Source organism: Archocentrus centrarchus, unplaced genomic scaffold (genome assembly GCF_007364275.1).
Source record: "Archocentrus centrarchus isolate MPI-CPG fArcCen1 unplaced genomic scaffold, fArcCen1 scaffold_90_ctg1, whole genome shotgun sequence".
Taxonomy (NCBI): Eukaryota; Metazoa; Chordata; class Actinopteri; order Cichliformes; family Cichlidae; genus Archocentrus; species Archocentrus centrarchus.
Genome location: NW_022060299.1, coordinates 351233 through 376340, shown reverse-complemented (window position 1 = coordinate 376340; position 25108 = coordinate 351233). Strand labels below are relative to the sequence as shown.

The 25108-nt window shown below is 41.0% G+C and overlaps 1 protein-coding gene across 1 annotated transcript in view; it reads left to right on the top strand.

The window, feature by feature from the left end:
* The window catches only part of LOC115777972 (protein kinase C-binding protein NELL1-like), a gene marked incomplete at its 5' end in the record, with an annotated part of 67737 nt that overhangs the window by 23230 nt on the left and 19399 nt on the right, over window positions 1–25108 (top strand). The window contains one exon of the mRNA XM_030725995.1: window positions 3866–3961. Coding sequence (XP_030581855.1) covers window positions 3866–3961 — 96 coding nt within the window. The remainder of the gene's footprint in view (window positions 1–3865; window positions 3962–25108) is intronic.

Sequence of the window (25108 nt, the reverse complement as noted above, 5' to 3'; positions counted from 1 at the left end):
TCTCGATGATATTCCTGCTCTTAATTCAGAGATAGAACCTTAGACACCCAACGACCGTGAATATGGCTGTTAGCCACGGCACAGAGTGGAATGATTTCATTCCTGCCACCCACTGGAAAGCAATCTAGGCCTGTAATGGGAAACTCAAATAGCAAATCTGTGGGTATAAGCATGTCTTGAGAAGTCACGAGTCAGCAACAGGCTCAGTTAAGCAATGAGACAGTTTAGCTGGAGGTCAAGAGACTTACAATTAAAGGAGGGCAGTTTCCTTTTTGCGGCTCTAGGTCAGGCTATTTGTCGCTGTAGTGGGTCCTGATAATGCAATGCAGAGAGGCGTTTAAGGGAAGAACTGGAGAGGTGAAATGGAAAAAAAAAAAGGAGAATTTATACAAGGTTAAAAAAAAATAGGAGAGAAAGATGTGTTGGTGAGATACTTTGTGTGAGCCAGCGGTGAGATTGGAGTTTTAGAGGTTTGAGATCTGAACTTTCAGACAGTAAATATCAGGTTTTGGTGTCAGAAGGGAGGAAACGGGAATCACTTTCCGCAACTGCAAGCTAAGGAGATGGCACAGGGTACAATACAATTCTACTGCTCTTCTTTGTCTTCTACAGTATGTGATACGTGAAGTACTACCCCTCTTCCGTTGGAATGGGATGTCCCCTGCTGTTTGTTGAACAAGACCGACACGTTGTTATTCTTTTCCAATCTTATTCGGAAATGGAAAACCATCAGTGCCATGCTTTATATGTATAGTCTCTGTAGAAAAAAACAAGAGCTGTAAACAACCTGTTTCTCATCTCAAAGAGCGCCTCCAGAGTACCACCACCACAAGATCTGTCAGTACCTCCAGAGAAAACCAAAGAGCCAACTCCTTCGAGTGTCTTTTAGATTGTGTTTTAGACTAAATCGCACCCACCTGTGACTCAAAGCTGCTGTGCCCTTAATTATACATAACTTCAAGCCTCGGTACACTTTAAAAGGGTGAATTGTGTAAAACTTCACTTCCCATGCAGTTGTCATGACCAGGGAAATAATTACAGATAGACTGTAACAGTTTTTTGATACTAGGCTATAAACATGTATGGTTCTGCTGTAAAAATGGCCATTCTAACATGTACTTTATGGTAATTGGCTCACTTTGAGTGCCTCAAGTAGTCATTTGATGAAGTACAGTTTTTAGCAGTTGCATGGTGGCTTAATTTTTTCAGCCTCGAAGGTTTCTCATTTTATTATACTGCTTTTTTCAGATAAGAATTATTGACAGGTGTTGCTTTAATTTTTGCCTTGTAGTGTTTTTCAGTCAAAACAGCAAAGTACCACACTAATCTTACTCTTATTATAATATCAATATATTACAGTGTACTCAGTCTTATCGATTCTGCTTAAAGGCTTTTTTTTTTTAAATAACCCAGCAGCTTTATTCATGCTTTAATTCAACTGTTTTACTACATCCCGTGCATTTGCTCATTAACACACTTTGAAGTAGGCAGCAGCGTTACTATCACTGGTAAGTGTGAGACACCAGTTCTAGTTGGAAGTTTTAGCATTGTCTTAATTTATGCTGCAACTTCTTGACAGGAACAAAATACTAGAGGCAACTGGAAACAGAGGCTCGTGTTCTGGAAAGAAAACGAGTGCCTTCAGTCATACAAGCACGCCCACCCCCAGTGAAGCCCCCTCATCTTTGGAAGTCATTAGTTCGACGTGCAGGCGGCGTTATGCTGATGATGGTGAAATGATAATTAGAGCTGGAGATAGATTGAGTCAATATAAGTGTAATTAATTTTTAAGTGTGAGGTTTATTAGTACAGAGGCGATTAGGCTACTAATGAGGGCCTGATAAAACTTCTTAAATAGTGGAACCAGATTAATAGCTCTAATAGCTCCTGGCATTGGAATCTGCTTTTATTTATATCTGCTGCATTTGTTTGTATATTTAGCCCAAACACTGGGTTGATCATTTGTGCTGACAAATGATCCTTCTTTGGATTCATAAACCAAACGGAGACAAGCTGCTGCACAGATTACACACAGATACTACACTCACACACCCGATGTATATGACTTTAAATAGATTTTTTTTTCTTACCATTAAGGCTCATCTTTTAAATCATGTCATTAATTAAGCTTAGAAATACTTAATGAACTTGCTCAATTAAGTCTGCCCTCTTTTTGGTTTAATCCTCACTTTAAGCATTGACTGACGATTCTCTCTCTCCCCGCACTCGCTCTTCAGTTTTGTGGAGGATATTTCCCCGCCAGCGCTACTCAGCCTCCCTCTTCTCCTTTGTGCTGGTGCATCACAGCCTGCACCCTCACTGAATAAAACACAACCATTTGCACTGCTAGCCCGCTTCTAGGAAAGGGTCCTGAGAGTGCTCCGCACACGTGCTCATAAGATTTTCAAATAACTGCTAAATGAGGAGCAATTATTTTAATATTTTTAAGAGTTCCCTGCTGACATGGTTTGCAGACCAGTGACCTTGGGTGGTGGGAAAAAAAAAAACAGCTCTTCTTTTAACAGTGAAGTTATAAACATCCATTCTCTTCCGCTTATCCTCTTCAGGGTCGAGCCTATCCCAGCTGTCATAGGGCGAGAGGCAGGATACACCCTGTACAGGTCGCCAGCCTGTCGCAGGGCTAACACGGAGAGACAGACAACCATTCACATTTACAGTCACACCTATGGGCAATTTGGAATCACCCAATTAACCTAACCCCACTAACTGCATGTCTTTGGACTTATTTAAGCCACAAACCAAGGGTTAACCCTAACCCTAACCCTTGGCAAGTTTTTCAAGGGTGTAACCCACATACTCAACTCTGCTGCTCAACCCACAAATGCATTTTTCTTAATGTGGCTCCATTTAAGCGGAAATAAACAGGCTTTTCAACAATATTAGATTTATTGGCAAGAAGCATTGTTACAACAAAGCTTGGTGCTGTGGAACATTTACTGTACCAGAATAACCAGGCACAGAAAAAATGTGAGGCAGCAATTCAGTCCACGCCAGGATTTCATCACATTTCTTTCAAGTACAGAACAACAGCAGCTCAGGTGGTGCTGCAGGTTGTCCTTGACACAGATCTCATCCTGATGTGCAGGTTGCACAGTTGCTGTGTGTGTGTGAGTGGTTGAATGAGAGACTCTGCGAAGTGTCTGCTGTTACATGGATAGGTATGCCTCGTGAAATTGGCCCCGTTTGCTAGTTCCACATAACAAGAAGAAATATTTGCCCTGCCGCATTTTGCCCCTTTGCCATTCTATAGTCGGTAATCGTGCACACACACACACACACACACACACACACACTGAACAGTAACGAGGAATTTTCAGTGTTTCAGATTCTTTAAACTTTCTTCATTCATTAACTCGGTCTGGTTTTCTGAACTACACAGTAAACGTGCTGTAAAACTACAAAAATGACAATAATTTTATACATTGTTCATAAAAAAAATTGCAACTTTTTTTTTTTGTCTTTTTAGAAGCAGCACTATATGCAGTGATCCTCCCATGACGTAACGCTGATAATTTTGCGCCTATATAAATTAGCTGTCTTTTAGATGACCACTTGAAAGAAGCCTTTTATATCAGATATAAATTTGAGGACTGGTTACAGTTTTGATCTGTTTTTCTTTAAAATGAACACACACCACAAATAAAACCACCATTTAGAAGCCCATGTGAATGACGAGCGTGAGCGTTCCCTCCCAGAACTGTTAACACGTCTTTTAAAGATAGTCAGGGGGCCACTTTGTACCGTGCAATACCTTTACAACATCACAAACCACAGGAATTCAAAGGCTTTTCTGTGGCTATGCTATCTGGGGCACAGAGAATAATTTCCTTTTTCTCTTTCCTAGCCTTCTGTGAGGAGGGATGCCGGAGCGGAGGGACCTGTGTGTCTCCCAACACGTGTGTCTGTCCCTCGGGATTCACAGGGCGCCGCTGTGAGACAGGTAAGACCCGAGGACGCCGCCTCACCTCTCACCTCTCATCTGTCCGGTTTGTTCAGCTGTCTCTGCCAATTAAAAGCCGTCTCAAGCATCGCATTGTTTTTATTGACTTTCAGGAGTGACATCAGCAGGATGGTCATTAGGTTTTTTTTTCTTCCTTTTCCCCTCTCGCTCTCTCTCACTCACACACACACACACACACACACACACACACACACACACACACACACACACAGACACACTCCAGCTCTAAAGTGTTGTGTTTAAATTGGACACTACAGAGATTGAGGATCCCAAGAGGGCCATAGAAAGGGACAGCTAATTCCTCTCTACCCTCCTCTCCTCCCTTCCTCCCTATTCCTTTCTTCCTCTCCTTTTTCTCTCTCCCCATCATTTACTCCAATTGTCCTTCCCCTTTTCTGCTCTGCACCTTCCTACCTCCTTCCTCCTTTCTAGGGATGCGCCGATCCGATATTCAGTAGCGCTATCGGTCCGATTCTGGCCTAAATTACTGGATCTAATATCAGAAAGAAACAAAAAATGCAATCCAATCCAATCCAAATCACATTAGCTGCATTACAGTTCTCTGCCGTCGTCTTCTTCTTGTGGGTCTGCGGTTGACCAAACCAGTTTAGAGCTGCATTACCACTTAGAAAAAAACCCTCCTCAGATTCTACAAAGTTCTCCGTCGCTGCGACGGATTCCTTTTGACACTGAGCGATCATCACTGACATGTTTTTCCACACCTCCACCGCTCTCTGCTGTCTTTGTGTGTTGTGCTCGCTGTGCTGAGAATTTCAGCTGTTCTCTACTTCAGCTCCCAGACATGCTACTAGCGAGTGCCGCTATTAACACTGGTGACTATCCGGTACCAGAAGGACCCCTTTCCCCTCAAAATATTTTTGATACTTTAATCCCTGATTAGTGACTAAATATAGACCTGCAGTAGAAATGTATTTAGGAGAATGCTTGTGAATATAAAGCATTACAAGATTACGCTCACGCAGCCCCCAGTTTTTCAACATAAACACTGATAACACAACAACAGCAATCAGCTGTTTTTAGTGCAGTCTGTCTGCACAAGCGCAAAGAGGCGGTGAGCTCAGACGGAGTGGACTAAATGTTTTTCTAGCGTCCAGATGAAGCTTTTCCCTCTGTAACCCCCATTAAACCTTTACTGGGAAACAGCTGGAGGTCCTTCATCAACCAACTGATCAGTAAGTGAAGAAAAGAGAACTTTGTAGCTGCTCCATCCACCCTGTTTGTTTCACACAGGGAAAAACCTGCAGTACGGAAGGTAAAATATGCAGATGAACTGTTAATATGAAAAAAAGTATTTCTTATCCAGTTACTCGGGAAATCGATGGAATAATCAATAGAATACTTGATTGTTAAAATAATCAATAGTTGCAGCCCTAATGAAATTTGCAACATACCATAAGCCAATGCATCACCTTCTCACCAATAGGATTCAGGTGATAGAGCGATTGTTATACGTAAGTAAAGTTTATTTATATAGCGCATTACACAGACAAAAAGTCACAAAGTGCTGTACAATAATTAAAACACAATATCAAAAAAATAAATAAAAAAACAGATAAAACACCATGTTAAAACATAACATTACCATATTAAAAGAAAAAGAATAAAAATAAAGTCAAGAGAAAGCCTGGTTAAACAGAAAAGTTTTCATCTGTTTTTTAAAAGATGCCACAGAGGCAGCTAAACAGAGACGGAGTGGTAAACAGTTCCAGAGCTTTGGCGCTACTGCCTGAAAAGCTCTGCCCCCCTAGTCCTTAGTCTTGTATGTGGGACAACTAAAAGATTTCAATTTTGTTGTGTGAGAGACTGTTGACTTATGTAAAATTGATCCAGGCATTTAAAAACAATTTTTAAAAATAATAATACAAAAAAGATCGGATTTGTATCGGTATCGGCAGATATCCAAATGTAAAATATCGGTATCGTATCGGACATAAAATAGTGGTATCGTGCCATCCCTACTCCTTTCCTTTCTCTTGTCTTGTTTTCTCCTCCTTTGTCTTCTACTCTTAACTTCTCTCTTTGTTTCTCCTTTCCTGTGTCCTTCTTGTTTCTTCTTTTGCTCCCTTCATCTTTTGCCCACCTCCCTTGACCTCTTACTTAGTCCTCTGCTCACCCATTTCCCCCTCTCCCCCTCCATGCTTGTCCTTTTCTTCCCTTTATTCCCCTCACCCACTTCCATTTTTCTTCAGATTCTGATCTTATGTTCCCTTCTTTATTTCCTGTTGTCCCTTTATTCTTGTTAGCTTCCTCCCACAGTTTACTCTTCTCCTCCCTTTTCCATTTATCGCTGTCTTCCTCCCTCTCCTGTCCTGTCCTCCCCTTCTGTCTCTGTGGTCTAATTTTACAGAAGTGATCAACCTGCTGTCATAGAGCACAACAGTCACAGGTCAGATACTTGTAGCATGTTGCTGTGGTTTCTCTTTAGAAAGAAAATCAGACAAAACCTTCAAACCTTCGAGACCTCACGTGTTGCTGTCAGTCATAAAAGCCTCCTAATATGTGCCTGTAATGCAGGGGAAGATTGAAGAGCCTGTTTGCTGTTTTATGGATTATATTTCTTATCTTCATGACGCATTTTGGACCAGCACCAGACACCGGTGTAATAAAATTGCCCTTATTTTGTGAAAGTCTTGAGATTAAATCCACACTGTGCATATTAAATTGATCAGACTGAAATAGGTTATATAGCACATCTTAATTAGGAAGGGAAAATGTATGGGCATGAGAATTTATCTAATTTTAAATCTAATTTAAGAAAGCAGCCTGAAGCTCTAAAGGGTAGTTAGCTACTCACAAGGATAAACAATCAAGGTTTCAAGACCAGACGAGTAAGAAATGTATTGAGAGAAACACTATCGGTTTGAGTTCAGATGTTCATTTTATCTATTGAAAAATGATTTAATTTGTTTCTGGGGCTCCCCTGGTGATGACTGGTCTGTTGTTTCCACCTTAGAAATCGATTCCATGTTCTTTTAGGAGACTCTCTCCCAGTGCTGCTCTTACCCGGAGTATAGCCTCACTATGTGGTCACAACATCATTCTCAGAAACTCCCTGAAGATTTTGAATCAAATGAAAAAAATGCTTTATGGGCCAAATGTCTCAATACACGCCTCTCTAGCATCCAGTCACTTGTTCGACACAGCTCTGAAGGAAGAGGAAAGGGGACCGTGCTGCATTATAAATCTTTACATGTATATTAAAGTTATTATATTACTACAGGTTATGGCTTGGACCACCTGAACTCCATTAAACACATGAAGCAGGCTTAAATTTCTACACAGCAGACAAAAGCTATAAATGTAAGAAGAACTTCATCTTCTCAAGTTCAACGCAAACTGTGCAAAACTCCTGAAATCCAAATAACATTTTTTATCAGAGATGGCCTGACCCTTATTTCTGCAGCAAATAAAATATAAATTTCTGCATTTGATCCATCATCTACCGTGTGACTACATAATGGCTTTAAGAGCATGTGGACGTCAGATGAAGAAGTTCCTCACACACTGCATTATGTGCTCTACTGTAAAGGACATTTCTCTTTTAAGGAGACATTTTTGGTATAGAAATGGACGACTGAAAGTGTTACCAGGACTTCTACTCTCTCTGTCCTCTTTGCAGGTCCTAAATGCAGAAAGACCCTAAAGCATTCGCACTGGAAGGCTCTCTGTGCTGGTGCACGGCTAACCTGCACCTGAATGGCTGTGCTAGTGCATGTTAATTACATTTCCCAACATTCAACAACGTTTTAGAACCCAGCTAATGTTTTAAGAGTAATAGCTTGTCAGAGTTTAATGATTTCTTTTCACTACATTGCTGTGAATTGACCATGAATAATTAGGTCTCTGTAATACTGGACTTTGCTCAGTTTCTATATATAGAGTGTGTTGTATTCTACGCTTAATCAAATCATTATTTTTAGCTTTAGTTCATTTATCAGTGGTATGGAATATCAGTTTGATGGTTAAGGTGTATCATGATGAATTAATAGTGTCTGAAATAATGCGTAATAGTCATTTTCAGTCTGTGGTCCTGAACTTTTCTAGAAAACACCCAAAGGAGATGAATGTGTGTTAAGTCCTCCCCCATAAAGATGGTGTTTGACAGCAACTCTAATAGACGTCTGAGGGAGAAAGAGTTAAACAGTCTTTAATCTGCCAGCTGCCCAGTACAAAGTCTGTGTGATGTCTAATTGTGCTGATTTGCACCTATGTGAGAATAGTGCAGGTAATTTGCAGCTCACGTGTGGTCATTCTGTGTCCTGCTTCCTGCATGCTATACCCAAGTGGGTACCAAAGCCGAGCAAAGTGTTTGTAGAAGTGAGAACGTGCTCAAAGTGGCCGTTCTTCTGTTGTGTGCTGTGTGTGAGAAAGGGAACAGCTTTGAGATCATGTGTGAAAACAGCTTCTTTTATATGTTGAGGATACACTGTAAAATGTAGAAAGTTAGATTTGGAAACCTCTTGCTTTTATTGACTTAGGTGGCAGCTGGAGTGATTACCTTTGTATTATTATATTAACTCTTGCTACACTGTAAACCAGGATAAGTTGAATCTACTTAAAAAAACCAAGGTAACTCATTGCCTTAAATTTTTTAAGTAATGAAACAGTTCATTTAACTCAGCCTGTTAAGTAAGCACTACTCCATTTCCAATTGAATTAAATTGTATGTTCTAATTGACCAAACTTAACTTTTATAGTTCATGAAAAAATAAAATGTCTTTTGATCAATCAATTCCCCCATCCTTTTCATGGTGTGTGTGTGTGTGTGTGTGGGTGCGGGGGGGGGAGGGGGGGGGGGGCTGGAGCCTATCCCAGCTGCCAAGGCAGTAAGATGCAGGGCACACCCTGTACAGGTCACCAGCCTGTTGCAGGGCTGACACAGACAACCATTCACACCTGTGAGCAATTTAGAGAGACCAATTAACCTAACCCCAGTAACTGCATGTCTTCAGATTGTGGGAGGAAACCCACACAGACACAGGGAGAACATACAAACTCCACACAGCAAGAGTCCCAGGCTAAGGTGGAATTGAACCCAGACTACCAGATAACTATTCTAGCTGTGAGGCAGCAGTGCTAACCACCATGCCACCATGCTGCCCAGTAACACAAATATTTTTTACAGTGTTGAACTGTGTCTGTTTAAATTTGGTAAACAAACATGATAAAACTCAGCCCTGCTGAATGCTGGTACATTAACATTTACAAATAACATTTGTCCATGGAACAAAAAAACCTATACGAGAGAGCGTTGTGAACAAAAATACCAAATGTCTTCTATTCCAAACAGCGAGAGGCCTGGGCCAAGCCGGAATTGAACCCAGACCTTCTAGATGGTATTCTACCTGTGAGGCAGCACCGCTAACCAGCATGCCACCATGCAGCTGCGCATCAATCCAGTCTGTTAAAACTGGTATAAACTAGATTTTTAGCAGGTGCAAAACTTAATGATATTAAGTTGTTTGAACTCAAACACATGATTACAATAAGATAGATCATCACAAAGTACAGTCTACTCAGCATTAACAAGTAATGTTCACATTCTAGGCAATTTTAAGTAATATGAACTCAATATTTTTAAGTGGAATCAAAATCTGGGTTTACAGTGTACCTTTACGTCAGGAGGAATATCCCAGATTTTACAATCAGATCAAAGAGTCACATTTTATTTTTATAATTTACTCCTTTCACAGCTGAATTCTGAAAATTGGATCTTCAGCTTCAGTGAGTTAACAGCAAATAAAGGCACTGCTCATCTCATTTAAATTATTAGCTTGTTTTCCAACCCCTTGAATTTGGAGCAGAGGAAAAAAAACTGCAAAATGTGTCTAATTCTTGGCTCTGAAGATTTGAATCATTGGTTTGGTAATCAGCAGGCTTTAGCATGCAGCACGTTTTAAAAAGGCAATCAACCAAGAACTAACTCCCCTAATAACAGCATCAAATATCTATCAGATAATTAACGTGGCAGTGAAGTTTCTCAGTGGTGTTCTCCAAGAATACAATATTTAAAATTTTATGCCCAAACATAACATTTAGCCGTTGCAACTTGGCATACAACGTGCACATTATGGAAGCAGGCATCATCCCAGTAATGAGGCCCCTTCCTGTAGCCCTGTAGCTGCTGCCTCAGGCTGCCGCAAATGTAATTGTCTGCAAATCATTCTTCTCTCAGTGTCACAGTATGTGTCAATCACAGAAGGCAAAGAGGCACAGGGTTTGAAAAGCAAAGCTACCTATAATGCTACAGCTTGCTCTCCAAATATGGTGAGATCATAAAGTTTGCTGCAAATGTAATCCAGTTTCCAAAACAAATTGGAGGGGAAAAGCTGAATTTAGAGAAAATGTATTATCCTGTAATATATGTTCCAGTTAAATCACAGTAAGATACTGCAACAGTTTTACTGCGAACCTACTGTAATACACAGCAAAAATACTACAGCACTGTATTTTTGCAGTATAATACGATCAGATGTCAGTTTTTCCTACTTTAATATATCAAAAAACAGTTTATTACAGTAAAATGTGTTAAAATATTAGAAATTTTTATTTACTTACTCATATCAAACTGAGTCTCGACATGTATGTCCTGACCTACCTCAATGAAACATTGTATTACACCTCAAACAACCGATTACTGTTAATGGTTTCTTATGGGGAAGGCATCTGCCTGCACAGTATTCAGCTTTCAAGAACAGCATATTACTTTACAAAATCTCCTGTTCTGACGCAGCGTTTGCAGTGTCAGAAGCTCATTATTGGCTCTGAGTGTATTTTGTGTGAGAGAAATAAAATGAATGCTCGGGCTGAAGTTGAATCAGTCAAAGGTTGAAGATGCTCTTAAAGTCTAAGTGCTGGAAGGAGGTGGAGGGAATCTTCCCTCTGAAAACAGCTTAAATGTGAATGTCAACAGGAGCCAGAAGTGTTGGAATCTCACAGTTAAGATTAAGAGTCAAGAATTTTCTGATCTGTAGCATTTCATTGTCCTTTCAGATTTATTTGTTCATTTAATTGTTATCCCCATTACCCTCTGCCCCAACAGTTATAATCCTCCTGGAGTTCACAGCCTCAAAATACTGTACCTCACAAAAGCATACATGTGTTATTATAAATGATTTTTTTTTTTTTGGCGAGAGGGGAATCAATGCATGAAGGAAAGCTGGAGATAAAATGCTTCCATGTCCTTAAAGTGCTGTCTGGGTTGCTGGAGTTTCCCTAGAAGACTTGCCGTAGGCAACGCCAATGAGGAGTGCAGAGGGTTCTTGTTTTAACTCTGTGCATGACATATTCTCTGTCGCTGCATTTCATTCTCAATCTGTCTACCCATCTGTTGAACTCTCTTAGTATCTGTCTCTGTTTCTCATGTACATCTGTCTCTATCTTCTGACTCCACTTCCATCTCTCTGTAACACTGCTCCACGGACCCTCCTCTGTACAGTATACTGTAACTCAATGAGAGGTTGAAATGATCGAAAGCCGGTGGGAGGAAAAAAAGCTGATCTTACTGCTGATCTTTTCATCTTCTCCTACGTTGATCTGTTCTTCAGGGCTGCCTGTCTTCTTTTTTTTTGGGGGGGGGGGGGGGGGGGGGGGGGGGGGCTTACATAGCTGTCACTGATCCACATTTGGACTGCTATGATTTTATTTTCTGAATGTTTTTACACCAAAGGAATCAAAAACTCTACAGCTGACCCAGCAATGAACTCCCACTGCAAATAGATTCCACTTCTTTGTGAAATCCGCCAATTCTGAGTGCATAATATATTTACAGATTGTTTCGTTGGGACGGCGCTGACAACTTCTGTTGTCTATTGTGTGACTTTTCAAGAGAAACAGTCGTGTTTGGCAAGGTATCACCCAAGTGAGTGTGACTTAATCTATTCTAGGTTTAAGTTCCAACAAAACTGTAACTTTAACTCTTCAGTGGTGAGTCCAAAGTGTAAAACTGACAAGATTAAAAAAAATGTTGAATCCACCTCTAAGCAACTGTTACGGTTAGCTCAATTTTTTTTCTAAGCTATTGCGGTATGTATGCTGGAAGTGTTTCTGTTTGCTGCTGAACTGTGTTGTAGTAAAGCATGTATAAATGTGTTTGAGTAACTCCGACAGCTTTATCCCACAAAATCAGCATCAACTAAAACTGAGCCCAGTCATCCAGGCTGGAGCCTCATTTTGAATAAATCACTTTAATGATTACATGATGTGGATGAGTGTGGCCACATCAGATATTTTATGTTTTCACAAAACTATTGATTCAGACTTAAATGTTAATTTAGAAACAACTCTGCTGTATTGTATTTCCCTTCCCTGCATGATGGCTTCATGATTGCCAGACATCGCTGAGCAATCAAACTTGGCCTTTAGCAGCTTTAAGGTCAGAAGATGCTGACATCTAAGTTAGGCACAAAGAACAAAGTTTGTAGACACCCACATGATTTATAACTGCAGTGATTTTTATTTAAATGTGGCTTCTGGATCTGCTTCAAATTAAGCACTTTAAATGCTGGTTGCACAAGTGTTACATCTTAAATGAAACTCTTCCCAAAATGCCAACCTTTTGACAGTTACAAGAGGTATTAGTATAAGTTGTAGTGTAGAACATTTTAAAGTTACTATACTATTTTAGAGCTGCACACATGGACAGCTGAGAGCACCAAAGTCGAACAGTTGTTTTTATTACAGTATTTCCTACCTCACCTGGAGTTCCCCTGAAGGGTGGATGTGTAGTTGGTGCCATTGTAGCGCAGTGTCTGCACGGACACTCCCATGCAGAGCCTCATAGTCACACTGCATTCACATAATTTATATTACTTGACCCTGCATACTTGCAGAAGTGTAGACTATAACGCAGGAGTTCTGCAGATGATAGGCTGAGCTCCTCCGTGGTCAGTTCACCGCTTCCTTAATCCAATATGCCGTTAGGTTTAAACTCCATTACGGTTCACAGACCATCAGGTAGCAATGAACACACTCTGGTTGTCGTCTCTGTCTAAGGACACATTAATGTTAATGCGTCATGTCACATTTTCCATGATGCTGTGTTAGTAGGTTAGTGGGGCTGGAATAGCTGTAGTTGTGTAAAGCTCAGGAGGCCAGAGGATTCTCTCAAGTGCTTTGGGATTATTTTAACCACAGTGTGTGTGGATTAACTCCCAAGTTTTCTATCTGAGCTAAAACTCACAGCTCTTCACAATCTGTGTTGTCATAAAGTCCTCATTACTCATGGGGGGAAAAAAAAACAGACTGGGCACTGAAGTGAAGCCTTGTGAAAAGTATCAAGTGGTCTTGTTTGCTTTGTAATAGAAGAAAACAGGAGGAAATGTGAAATGCAGCCTGACTTCCTTTCCTTTCTGTGGCTGTAACAAAGATTGATGGAGTATATTTATGCGTGTACTCCAGCATATTGCAACTCATACAAGGTCATCTGTCCACTTCACTTCCACAGACAAAGAGAATGGCAGATTTTCCCACATTAAAGCATACTTGCAAACACATTTCAGCTTCAAAATAGCTTTGCAAACTATTGAGCATCAGGAAATATTGACTATGTGCAAATTCAATCAGTTTTTTATTATAGTTAAATAAAAAGATCTTGCTAGGCAGATGATGGATGGCGTGTTAAATAATATGTGCTTTCGATAAAAGCAAAAACAGAATCTTTCTACTTCTTTGTCTGCAATTGCTGCTGTGAATGAGGTCAACATAAAAAGGAGAAGAGAGTCAAAACTGCATGCAAAGTATAAGTGAAGCTGGTAGGGTGGAGGCTGTCCAGGAGTGTGGGAGTCAAAAAGCATCTCTTGTTCTGGTGCAAGAAAGGCATCCGCTGGCCCAGGAGCAGATGTGGCCGGCAGGGCCTAGGAGCAGGAATGTCATCAGAGGACCCAAGAGCGTGCTTGGAAACAGGAGAGTTACCCTTGCTTAGGGAAATTAAGGGAAATGGTTGACTGTGCAGCAGCAGTGTCGGTGCGAATGAGGTGCGATGGGGCGAGGCTGGGGTGAATCCTGAGATCTGAGGCTGGGTAAAGCAAGAAGCAGTCTGGACGTAGTCTGACCTCATTGGAAATTGGCAGGAGGGTAGCTAACACTGGAAGTGAAACTTTCATGAAGTTAGCTGGCTGACGACGGGATGTCTAGCAGACTGGAGGCTAGCCATCATAAGAGCTAGGGCTAGTGTAAAGTAGTTAAAAGGGTTCAGGTTAAGTCCCGCTAAATAGGACAATTCCACCACCTACTGTCTCAAATGTCACCTTGCACTGACTAGTAATAGCAAAGGATTTGGGCAAGTCCTCTGGGTAACAGAGGATATGTTCAATAAACTGTAATCCAGGATGAGCTGGCTATATTTGGTTAAATATGATCTGTTGTGGATTATTTTCGCTATGCTTTTGTGAAGTGAAATGTTCATTTTCTATGTGATTGCTGGTAAAGGGCCTCTCGAGTATAGCTAGCTAACTTTGAGGTGTTGCTGTCTTTTCAGAGAGCATTCACACCTTTACCTGCTCCAGAACATTCGTTTAAAATGACAGAAGACATCACACCGAGGTTACACTAGCTGGGACTTCGAGCTGTCAGAAAGTCCTTCAGCCACTTTGGCGGAGTTCATTAGCCAGACCGCTCAAAGCTGCCTCTGTGTGCTGCCTATTAGGGCTTCTTTTCTATTCACCATATAAGCGAACTAGGGCGTGAAACATGATAAAGAATGATCCAAAGACTGGCAAAATCAAAACAAGAGCAAACCAAAGGCAGGGCAGCCAGGGGGATGAAAAAACACAGATTACATATACACACTGGGGAGAGGGATAATGAGACATGGGTGAACTGAGTAAAAACAATAACACAGATGGGAAAATGAACAAAGGGAAATAACGAAACAGAAAGCTACAGGATGAAATGAACTTTAAATTAAAGAAGGAAAAAAGGACATGTAAATACTAAGAATTTAGAAAAGGATCATTACAAAAACTAACATCATCATAAACTTAAGCCTTGATATTAGACAGGGAATGTCAGTTGGAATTTCATCAACACTAAAGTGAATGGTCAATATATCCAGTAGATGAATATTTATGTCTGGTTAGTTTGGCCTGTCCTCTAGTGTTGTCATCAGGCCAAACTTTTACACTCATCAAGGACAATAAAAAACTGGTCTGCCAGCTCATTTATGCATCCCAGAGAATGAAGCTTTTCCAATGAGACATAAACGATGATTCCTCGAGGGGGGATAAAAGTAAGGGTTAAGATTCTCCCATGCTCCAAAACGGGAAAGTCATTTCTTCAGCATCTGAAAAAACTGAAGATGTAGAAAACAGTTAATTATAAATCTGATAACAAGATAAGAAATAAAGGAAATTTCAATCAATTTCAATTATCTGGGTCTTTTGATCATTTTGTTTATCATAAATTTGTCATTTGGAATAATTTAATAAACCATGATCATCAGGGAGAATTCACAAGAACCAGAAAACAGGGATGACCTAAAAACCAATATGCATTAACTGCACTCTAGATGGGTAGTGGTAGTGGGTGAACAATTTGTTCATGTCTCCTGTTTCCTGATATTAAAAAAGAAAAAAAAAAATCAAATTAGTAGCACTAAAAAATAAGGCCAGCAGAGCTGACAACACGTAAACAGAATAATGTCTGAACACACAGATGCTTTTGAATAGGTGATCATGGCAGTGAAGCTTTTGTTCTGTTGTTGCTGTTCTTCTTGTGTCCTCCTCATTCTTCACACCTTGATGTAGACAGCAATGCTGAATGTGGAAATAATGAGCTGATCGTGAAAATCAAAGCTGTACAAAACTGAGGAGTGCACGTGTGTTGGGTGGCGTGGGGGAGCCAGAAATGGACCAATGAGGAATTTAATAGCTGGATCTTGAAAGACTGAGAATTAAAATGAATTATTCACTTTTGACAAGTCTAGTAATTTTATGCCAGTGTGTGTGTGTATATATATATATATATATATATATATATATATATATATATATATATATATATATATATATATATATATATATATATATATATATATATATGCATAGTATACAGTAAAGAAGTAGACAGAGTCGAAATACACCTGAAAAGTATAAAAATTTTAGATTTTTAGATAACATTAAAAAAAGTGGGGAGACAAAACTTATTCCATCATGTAATTGAAAATAAGCTTGTTCCTTTGTCACATCAGTGATTTTGAGTTGGTCTGTTGACAGAGAGAGAGCTGAACTAATCATTACAGAGAGAAGGAGAAACAATGCATAAAATATTCAAGAGAAAGATTCAGTCTCAAACATTTGTTATTTCACAGAATAAGTGATGTGAGTGGCAGGCAGAGGGTGGTACAGTATGTGCAGTGTAACTGTTATTGTAGCAAGGTAACTGTAGGAACAAGCCACACCAAGAAATGTGTTCAGGAGGCGATGTTTTAATGCTCAGCCAAAAACATGAATTTAAAACGTATCAAGCACTCGATCATTCCTGATGGTCTGCAAAGAAATAGTGATGAAACCAACATCCTTTCTCTCAGGCACGGTGATAAACTGGGAAACCTCAGCTGTAACCTGCTTCCTTTTTTTAGTAAAACCAATCGTATTTTGACCTCGTTTGATGCAGTTTGCCTGACTCTGACTTTGTCATGTGACTGAAGCCTTTTGTGGTCAGTACCCTTGTTCTTGCACATTACTTCAATCAGGAGTTGAGAGCGTGTGATATGACATAGTTTAATACTTTTATTATGCAGTACACCATGAAGGCCTGATGAAAGCCAATCAATTCAGCGCTGCCATGTGTGCACTGCAAATCCTGACTCTAGACTTCTCAGAGAGAAGGGCCACTGCAGGTTGCCTCTAATAGAATCTTTTAAAAGAGTAGAAATGTTTGCTCCCATTGTGTGCTGGCAGTGATAATGCCTGTGTCAGGTTTTCATGAAACTCATTTTAACCAAAGTGAATTGGTCATCTTGTTAAATTGCAGTATTCTCAGGGAAAACCTTGAGGTTTGGCATTGATATGGTAAATTTGCTTCACACTGACCAAACAGCAGGACAGTGCACTCTGCCACATCGCAATAACAAGGCAACTCACAGGACCCAAGAGATTCTCTGTCAGTGCATCAGTACTAGACACCACAAGGCAATCCAATAGGTCTTGGCTGTTTTGGTGACAGTGGGCCGGCTCCACTATGTGATGCAGGTGGTTTATTGTTATGGCCGATCAGTGAATATGGCATACAGATGAGGAGTATTGCTTTAGCGTCTAAATTACACTGCATACTGTACCAAAGGAAACACTCAGCCTTTTGCATGTCATCAGTTCTCTCAGTAATATTGCTATCAGTGAAGAATATTTTTAAAACTTTTCTTACTTCTATTTTTTTCTGCCTTGCAGCAGATGTCAGTTTTTTATCAAATAACACATTTGCCCTGTAACCTGCAAAGACCACTACCATATCGTGGTCTGCCCATTGAAAATCACTGACCTATTCAGTGCATAGCTCACTGATGCAGCACAGCCAGAAATGACACTTTTTCTGTGTCACTTCTGACTGTGTTCCCTTTGTGCTGCAGCACTTTGAATTCCAAATGAAACACTGAGGTAACTCTCAGCTTTATAGCCAGAGCTGATGAACATCACAGGGAACAAAGCAGATACAGCAGATGAGGTTGTAGAGGCACAAAATCCATGTCGGGAGGATGTGAGGGTGAACAGATTCACTCTCTGATTCAAGATGGCCTCTAAGGCAGTGGTCCCCAACCTTTTTTGAGCCGCGGACCGGTTTAGTGTTAGATAATATTTCCACGGACCGGCTTTTAAGGTGTGGCGAATAAATACGTCAAAATAAATGATACGACCATAACCAAGTGTGATATTTTCTACGTATAATAATAAAAAACGGGAATCCACTTTGTATTCGTATGCAACTCTATCGGCAGCGTTCTCGTAACATCCCGCCTCAACATGAATAACAGGCTCTCTGCCCACAGCGCTCCCTGGTCAGCTGTTAGAGCCATGGTAAAACATGCCTTCAAAATAAGATACACCGCAAAAACAAATACAGTAGAAATCACCTCAGTCGGATTCAAATGGCCCAGTTTGGGGTCTATTATCGAATTTCGCTGCAATGGCTTCTGCTTCATCTATGAATTTGCTTCTGCAAATTTTATAATCTGAAATTTTACTCGTAAGTGCAAGTTTGTAGCTTACACTTGCCACGATTGTCCCCGGTGAAATGAACTGATATAAACACTAAAATAATTTCCAGGCGTTGTTAGTGTGTGTGTAGTTGTGCATGAACGAGCCGATGCATGGAAGTGGGCGGACAGGAGCTGAGGAGGGTTTTAGCGCTAAACTCATCCAGTTTATGCGATCACATTTACCTGGAAATTTATTACAATGGGACCAGATTTTTCATCCGAGGTAGGTGAATATCCGACGGATTTATGTGATGATTTTATTGGAATTAATGTTAGGAAAAATCAGGACCTGCAGATGCCATCCAACTAGAGCGAAAACCCGATTTGTGCGACTTCGACTTAGGTGATTTTTACTGTATAAAGCGCATGAAAAATACAACTCACCATAACACTGAATCAGTGTAAGCCCCCTGAGCTTGTTTCTCTGATACTCATTTTTGCTGGCTTCTGGTTTGACTGGGTTCGGCCGATTTCACATGGAGCGTGGCTGCAGAGCCGCGGTGTCAAGCGCTGGAGTCAGTTTGATGGCTGGGTCTACCTCACTGCTATCCCCGGTGTTGATAAATAAAAATGGTAAATGGACTAGTTCTTACATAGCGCTTTTCTACTCTTGTTGAGCACTCAAAATTTAAAGAAGCGTTATGTAGGTCAACCAACCGATTTCGTTAGACAGGCCTGAAGCTTCTGGGTTTAATTTTAGCGGTGACGTATCATGTGAGCAGAAACGTCTTGACACGTCAAGAGGAAGTCATGGAGGGAAGTAACGGAGCGAATCCGCCCATTTTTCAAAATAAAATATAGTTTAGGCGCAGATAATAAGTAAAACGGAAATAATTTAAGTTATTTATTCTTTATGTGCAGCCCGGTACCAAATGTCCCACGGCCCGGTACCGGTCCACGGCCCGGGGGTTGGGGACCTCTGCTCTAAGGGACCGAAGTGAGCCATGGCATCCATGAGATAGAAACACCACTATAGCAATTTACTGCATTACCAAATTTAAAGCACAAACTACACTGATCAAGAATAACATTAGGACCACTGATAGATGAGGTGGATACTACTTATCTCTTCATCGTGGCACCTGTTAGTGGGTGGGTTATATTAGGGAGTAAGTGAACAGTTGTTTCTCAAAGTTGATGTCTTAGTAGCAGGAAAAATGTGCAAACGTACAGATTTGAATGAGTTTGATGAGGGCCAAGCTGTGATGGTTAGACAACTGGGTCAGAGCATCTCCAAAGCTCCCGCTCTCGTGGGGGTGTTCCCGGTCTGCAGTATCAATCAAAAGTGCTCCAAGGAAGGAATTGTGGTGAACCAGCGACAGGGTCATGTATGGCCAGGGCTCACTGATGCACATGGGGGAACAAAGGCTGGCCCATGGGGTCTCAACCAACAGACAAGCTACTGCAGCTCACACTGCCATTACTGGTTCTGATAGAAAGGCGTCAAAATGCACAGTTGTGGCGGCGGGGTGTGGTTTGGGGCATGGCTGCAGGGGAGAGGTGGGGCAATGGATTCTGAGTGGGGTGTCAGGAGACAGGCAACGCGCAGCTGCCTGTCAGGGGATTGATTGTGTGTTTTGGGGGGTTTTTTTGCAGTAGCTGGCAGGAGGAGAGAGGACGTGCTGAGCCAAGCTGAGGTGGATCCCTACCACGCGTGTAAAAATAACAGAAAGAGAACACAATAAGAGTATTGTAGTGTGTGTGTGTGTGTGTGTGTGTGTGTTTCGGGACTGACCGTAGACTTTAGTGCGCATCACAGTCTGTTGTGTATGGGGCTGCACAGCTGCAGACCAGTCAGGGTGCTCATGCTGACCCTTGTTCAACACTGAAAGTGTAAACAATGGGCACCAATGGACAGAGCATCAGAACTGGACCACAGAGCAATGGAAGAAGGTCGCCTGGTCTGATGAATCATATTTTCTTCTACTTCACGTGGGAGGCCGGGTGTGTGTGTGTGCATCGCTTATCTTGGGAACACCTGGCACCAGGATGCACTATGGGAAGAAGGCAAGCAGGCAGACACAGTGTGATGCTTTGAGCAATGTTCTGCTGGGAGACTTTGGGTCCTGCCATCCATGTGGATGTTATTTTGACACGTACCACCTACCTAAGCGTTGTTGCAGAGCATGAACACCCTTTCATGGAAACAGTATTCCCTCTTTCAGCAGGATAAAGCGCCCTGCCTCAAAGTGAAAATGGTTCAGGAACGGTTTGAGGACCACAGCACTGAGTTTGATGTGTTGACTTGGACTCCAAATTCCCCAGATCTCAATCCAATCGCACATCTGTGGGATGTGCTGGACAAACAAGTTTGACCCATGGAGCCCCCACCGTGCAGCTTACAGGACTTAAAGGATCTGTTGCTGACATCTTGGTGCAGATACCACAGCACACCTTCAGGGGTTTAGTGGAGTCCACGCCTCAGTGGGACAGGGCTGTTTTGACAGCAAAAGCAGGACCAACACAATATTAGGCAGGTAGTCATAATGTTATGCTTGATAGATGTAAATTATAATGATGTACAGACTACTTGTCTTGCCTGTGTTGGGGTAAGTTGACTTATTGCATTAATCAAGAACATTTTGACTGATTGGCCCCTTGTAAATGTTTCTTAGTTACCATGTTTGTATTGTTGCTGTATTGTCATCAGTGTTAAACTCATCATTCAATGTACATATAAATACTTACACGTTAGAGAAACTGAAACTAGATGGTGTAATACTGTTTCAGCCTCAGACATGTTGCCATCCTCTGCTTCCAAAACAAGAAGAAAAAAAATACAGAGTTAGATAAACAGTTTAGCTTTTCAAATTTAAAAACATTTTTAAATGTAAGTAGACAATAAAGAAGGAATTAGGAACATTACAAGTGAAAGATGTGATGTGAAAAAGACCCCACAAAACTCAAAATTTAACTGGACGTATTTTTTTTTTTTCCACATAAAAACATTTTGGGATGTGTCCCTTGTCATCAATTATGGATAAATATGTTGGCAAGCAATGCTGGATTATTCTTATTAAGAAGGCAGGCAACACTCTTGCCTCTTATTTGTATACTGTGGATTTTTCGTGGAGGATATTATCCCCTCCCATCTTTTCAAATCCTTTTCCACAAGGAAGATAACTAACACTAACACAAAGGCTGTTGCATGAGATTCAGTACTAAAGATATAGAATATGGAGTATTAAATTATATATGCAGGTATTTAGAATAAATTGACTTTATGATTTTAATTCACACTTTTTCTTTCCAGAGCTAGAATAATAGCATCTTAAATTATATCTCTTAAATAATCATATAATAACCAAAGCCAGATTTTAAACTACTATTTGTATAACGTAAATATGACATTTGAAAATATCAATTTCAAGACTGACTAATTAAATGACTTTATTTCTTTGAAGAATTTCTCTCCTGATGCAAAATGTGTGTATAATCCTGTTGCAGTTACGTAAGATTTGACAACACATAGTTGTTGAGCATATGCCCTCTCATGCGCCGGCACAGTGCTGCTCTCTTGTTGAAGGAGTCTGCTTCTCTCAGCCACCAGTCACTTCTAATCTTGGGTTGTTTAAGTGAAATGTCAGAGAGGGAATCCTTTGGTGTAACTTTGCCCAGATCTCTGACCTGAGAGTCAGACAGAGGGCAGCTCTCCCAGCAACTGTCACGTCTTATTACCTACAGCGCACCAGGCCATCCAAACAGTGTGGAGACACCCTTGTATTTGTATACCAATAAATGTGTGTAGTAGACATGGACTTTCACAACAGGGCTGGATCAGTACAAACATGCTCATTGCTCAAGTACCAAAGCCCATTTTTTATCTCCTTTTTTTAATTACAGTATATTAACTATTGTGTTGACCTTAAATAGGGATTGTTGGGATTTCGGTGCACGCATCGTGCCATCATCATAGGCAAGATGTCACTTCACAATATAAGTGCGTTTTCTGTGGTATCCTTTAAAAATGCCTGGACCCTACAGAGGTCGCACGGGTAGTCCGACGCCTCAAGAATGGCACATCAGTGCGTTCGATTGCCAGAAGATTTACTGTGTCTCCCAGCAGTCTCCAGAGCATGGAGGAGATTCCAGGAGAGCTGGACAGGGCCGTAGAAAGTCTTTAACCCATGAGGAGGACCAGAATCTGCTCATTTGTGGAAGGAGGAAGAGGATGAGCACTTTTTTCCCAGTGAGAGCTGATGTGTTTTCAAAGTGTTTAATTTTTTGAGCAGTATATAATGAAATGATCTGTAGGCCTCAAACATGGAAGACATTCTTTTTTTTTTTTTTTACTTTCTTGATCAAAGATACTTTATCCTGTTACAAAGGTTCATACACTGTTAATATAATTTCTGTATGTCACCTGAAACTCACCTGCTGTCTCGGTGTTGAAGTTCATATATGAACAACTAATTGCGTTGTCATTTTTGCTCCTATATGGAGCAAAAATGTTTGCACCTTAAATCGTGTCATTAAGGAGAGCAGCAGTCTGCGACACTATCAGGCTGAGAGGGACAAAACCCAGCAAAGTTCAGAAAAGTATCAATATTATTTTATCTTAACTTACACCAACAAACCATGCATGGAGCAGCACTGATACATCAACATGCAAGAAATAAAACCCTGGTGAATTTAAATTACAGTTAAAGAGAGTGTCTTGCTGCTTTACTTTTTGTTTTTAGGTTTTTAGTTGAATGAATAAAAAATTAGATGAATTACATCAGGAGTTTCTGTAATTTAGTTATTGATGAGCACAGAGGAAATCTGTGGGAGCCAGAATTCTGGCTGGGTTGTAGGGGATCAAATATGTATATCACTCAATGATATGCAAATCAATTTATAACTTTTATGTAATATGTATTTTTTTTCTGGATTTTTGGTTGTATTCTGTCTCTCTCCATTAAAACGAAACTACCATATAAATTAGAGACTGTTAATTTCTTTGTAAGTGAGCAAACTTACAAATTCAGCAGGGGACCAAAAAAAATTATTTCCCCCACTGTATAGATGGTGCAGCAGTGGCTAAGGTACTAGAGTGGTAGCTTGATCCCTTTCTCCTCCTCATGCAGGGCCTCCGGGTCATTTCTAAAGACACACTATACTGCCAAAAGTATTCACTCACTCATCCAAATCATTGAATTCAGGTGTTCCAATTACTTCCATGGTCACAGGTGTGTAAACCAAGCACCGAGGCATGCAGACTGTTCCTACAAAGATTTGTGAAAGAATGGGTCGCTCTGAGGAACTCAGAATCATATCTGTGCAATAAGTATAGTTATGAAATTTCCTCAATACTAAGTATGCCACAGTCAACTGTTTGCGGCATTATAACAAAGTGGAAGTGACTGGGAATGACAGCAACTCACCCGCGATGTGGTAGACAGACAAAGTCACAGAGTGGGTCAGCAGATGTTGAGGTGGACAGAGGTTGCCAACTTCCTGCAGAGTCAGTCACTACAGACTTCCAAACTTCATGTGTCCTTCAGATCAGCTCAAGAACAGCTCATAGAGAGCATCATAGACTGGGTTTCCATGGCCGAGCAGCTGCATCCAAGCCTTAATCACCAAGAGCAATGTAAAGGATGCAGTGGTGTAAAACACTCCGCCACTGGACTCCTGGTTGCCAGGAGAACAGTAATTGTCTGACTGCACTGTGCCAAGTGTAAAGTTTGGTGGAGGGGGGATTATGGTGTGGTGTTGTTTTTCTGGAGTTGGCCTCGGCCCCTTAGTTCCAGTGAAAGAAACTCTTAATTCATCAGCATACCAAGACATTTTGGATAATTTCATGCTTCCAACTTTGTGGGAACAGTTTGGGGATGGCCCCTTCCTGTTCCAACATGACTGCACACCAGTGCATGAAGCAGTGGTTCTCAAATCCAGGCCTCGTGGCCCAGTGTCCTGCAACTTTTAGATGTGTCTCTGCTTCAACACTCCTGAGTCAAATATAGAAGTCATTAGCAGGACTCTGGAGAACTTGACTGCATACTGAGGAGGTAATTCAGCCATTTGATTCAGGTGTGTTGGATCAGGGACACATCTAAAACCTGCAGGACACTGGGCCACGAGGCCTGGATTTGAGAACCACTGGCATAAAGTAAGGTCCACAAAGACATGGATGAGTGAGTCTGGTGTGGACGGACTTGACTGGCCTGCGCAGTCCTGACCTCAACCCGACAGAGCACCTTTGGGATGAATTAGAGTGGAGACTGTGAGGCAGGCCTTCTCGTCCAACATCAGTGTCTGACCTCACAAATGTTCTTCTGGAAGAATGGTCAAAAATTCCCATAAACACTCCTAATCTTTGTGGAAAGCCTTCCCAGAAGAGTTGAAGCTGTAATACCTGCAAATGGAGGGCCCACATCATATTAAACCCCATGGATTAAGAATGCAACGTTACCCAAGTTCATATGCGTATGAAGGCAGGCGAGCAAATACTTTCAGTGTATATTACTGCTGGACTTGGGAAGATATTTAGATTGTTAATTTTTGCAGTGCAGCGCTCACACCATACATAATGGATCAGAGAGCTGTACTCTCCCAGGAAGGTGCAAAGACCTAACACCTCTGGGCTAAGCCTGTGTATGCATGCTGCACACCAGAGACAAAGTGTGAATGAGCAAGGAGAAGACATTAAAAAAAAAAAAAAAAAAGTGCACAACTGAAAACAACTCTGCAGCCAAATGTTGTGATTTCTAAGAGACTTTGATCCCTGCTGTGGGAGACAGGCTGCAGATATGTTGGCTGTCTAATGTGGGCATCCGCTGACCCAGCTCCGCTGTTGCGGCAGCGGTTTTGTTCTGATTGGATGAACCGCCGCTGTTGCACAGCACAGATCAAAGAACAGGCAGAGCATCAAATGACAGAAATGAGCTGAAGTTTCAGGTTCGTGTTTGTTGCCAGGAAAATATTTTGAC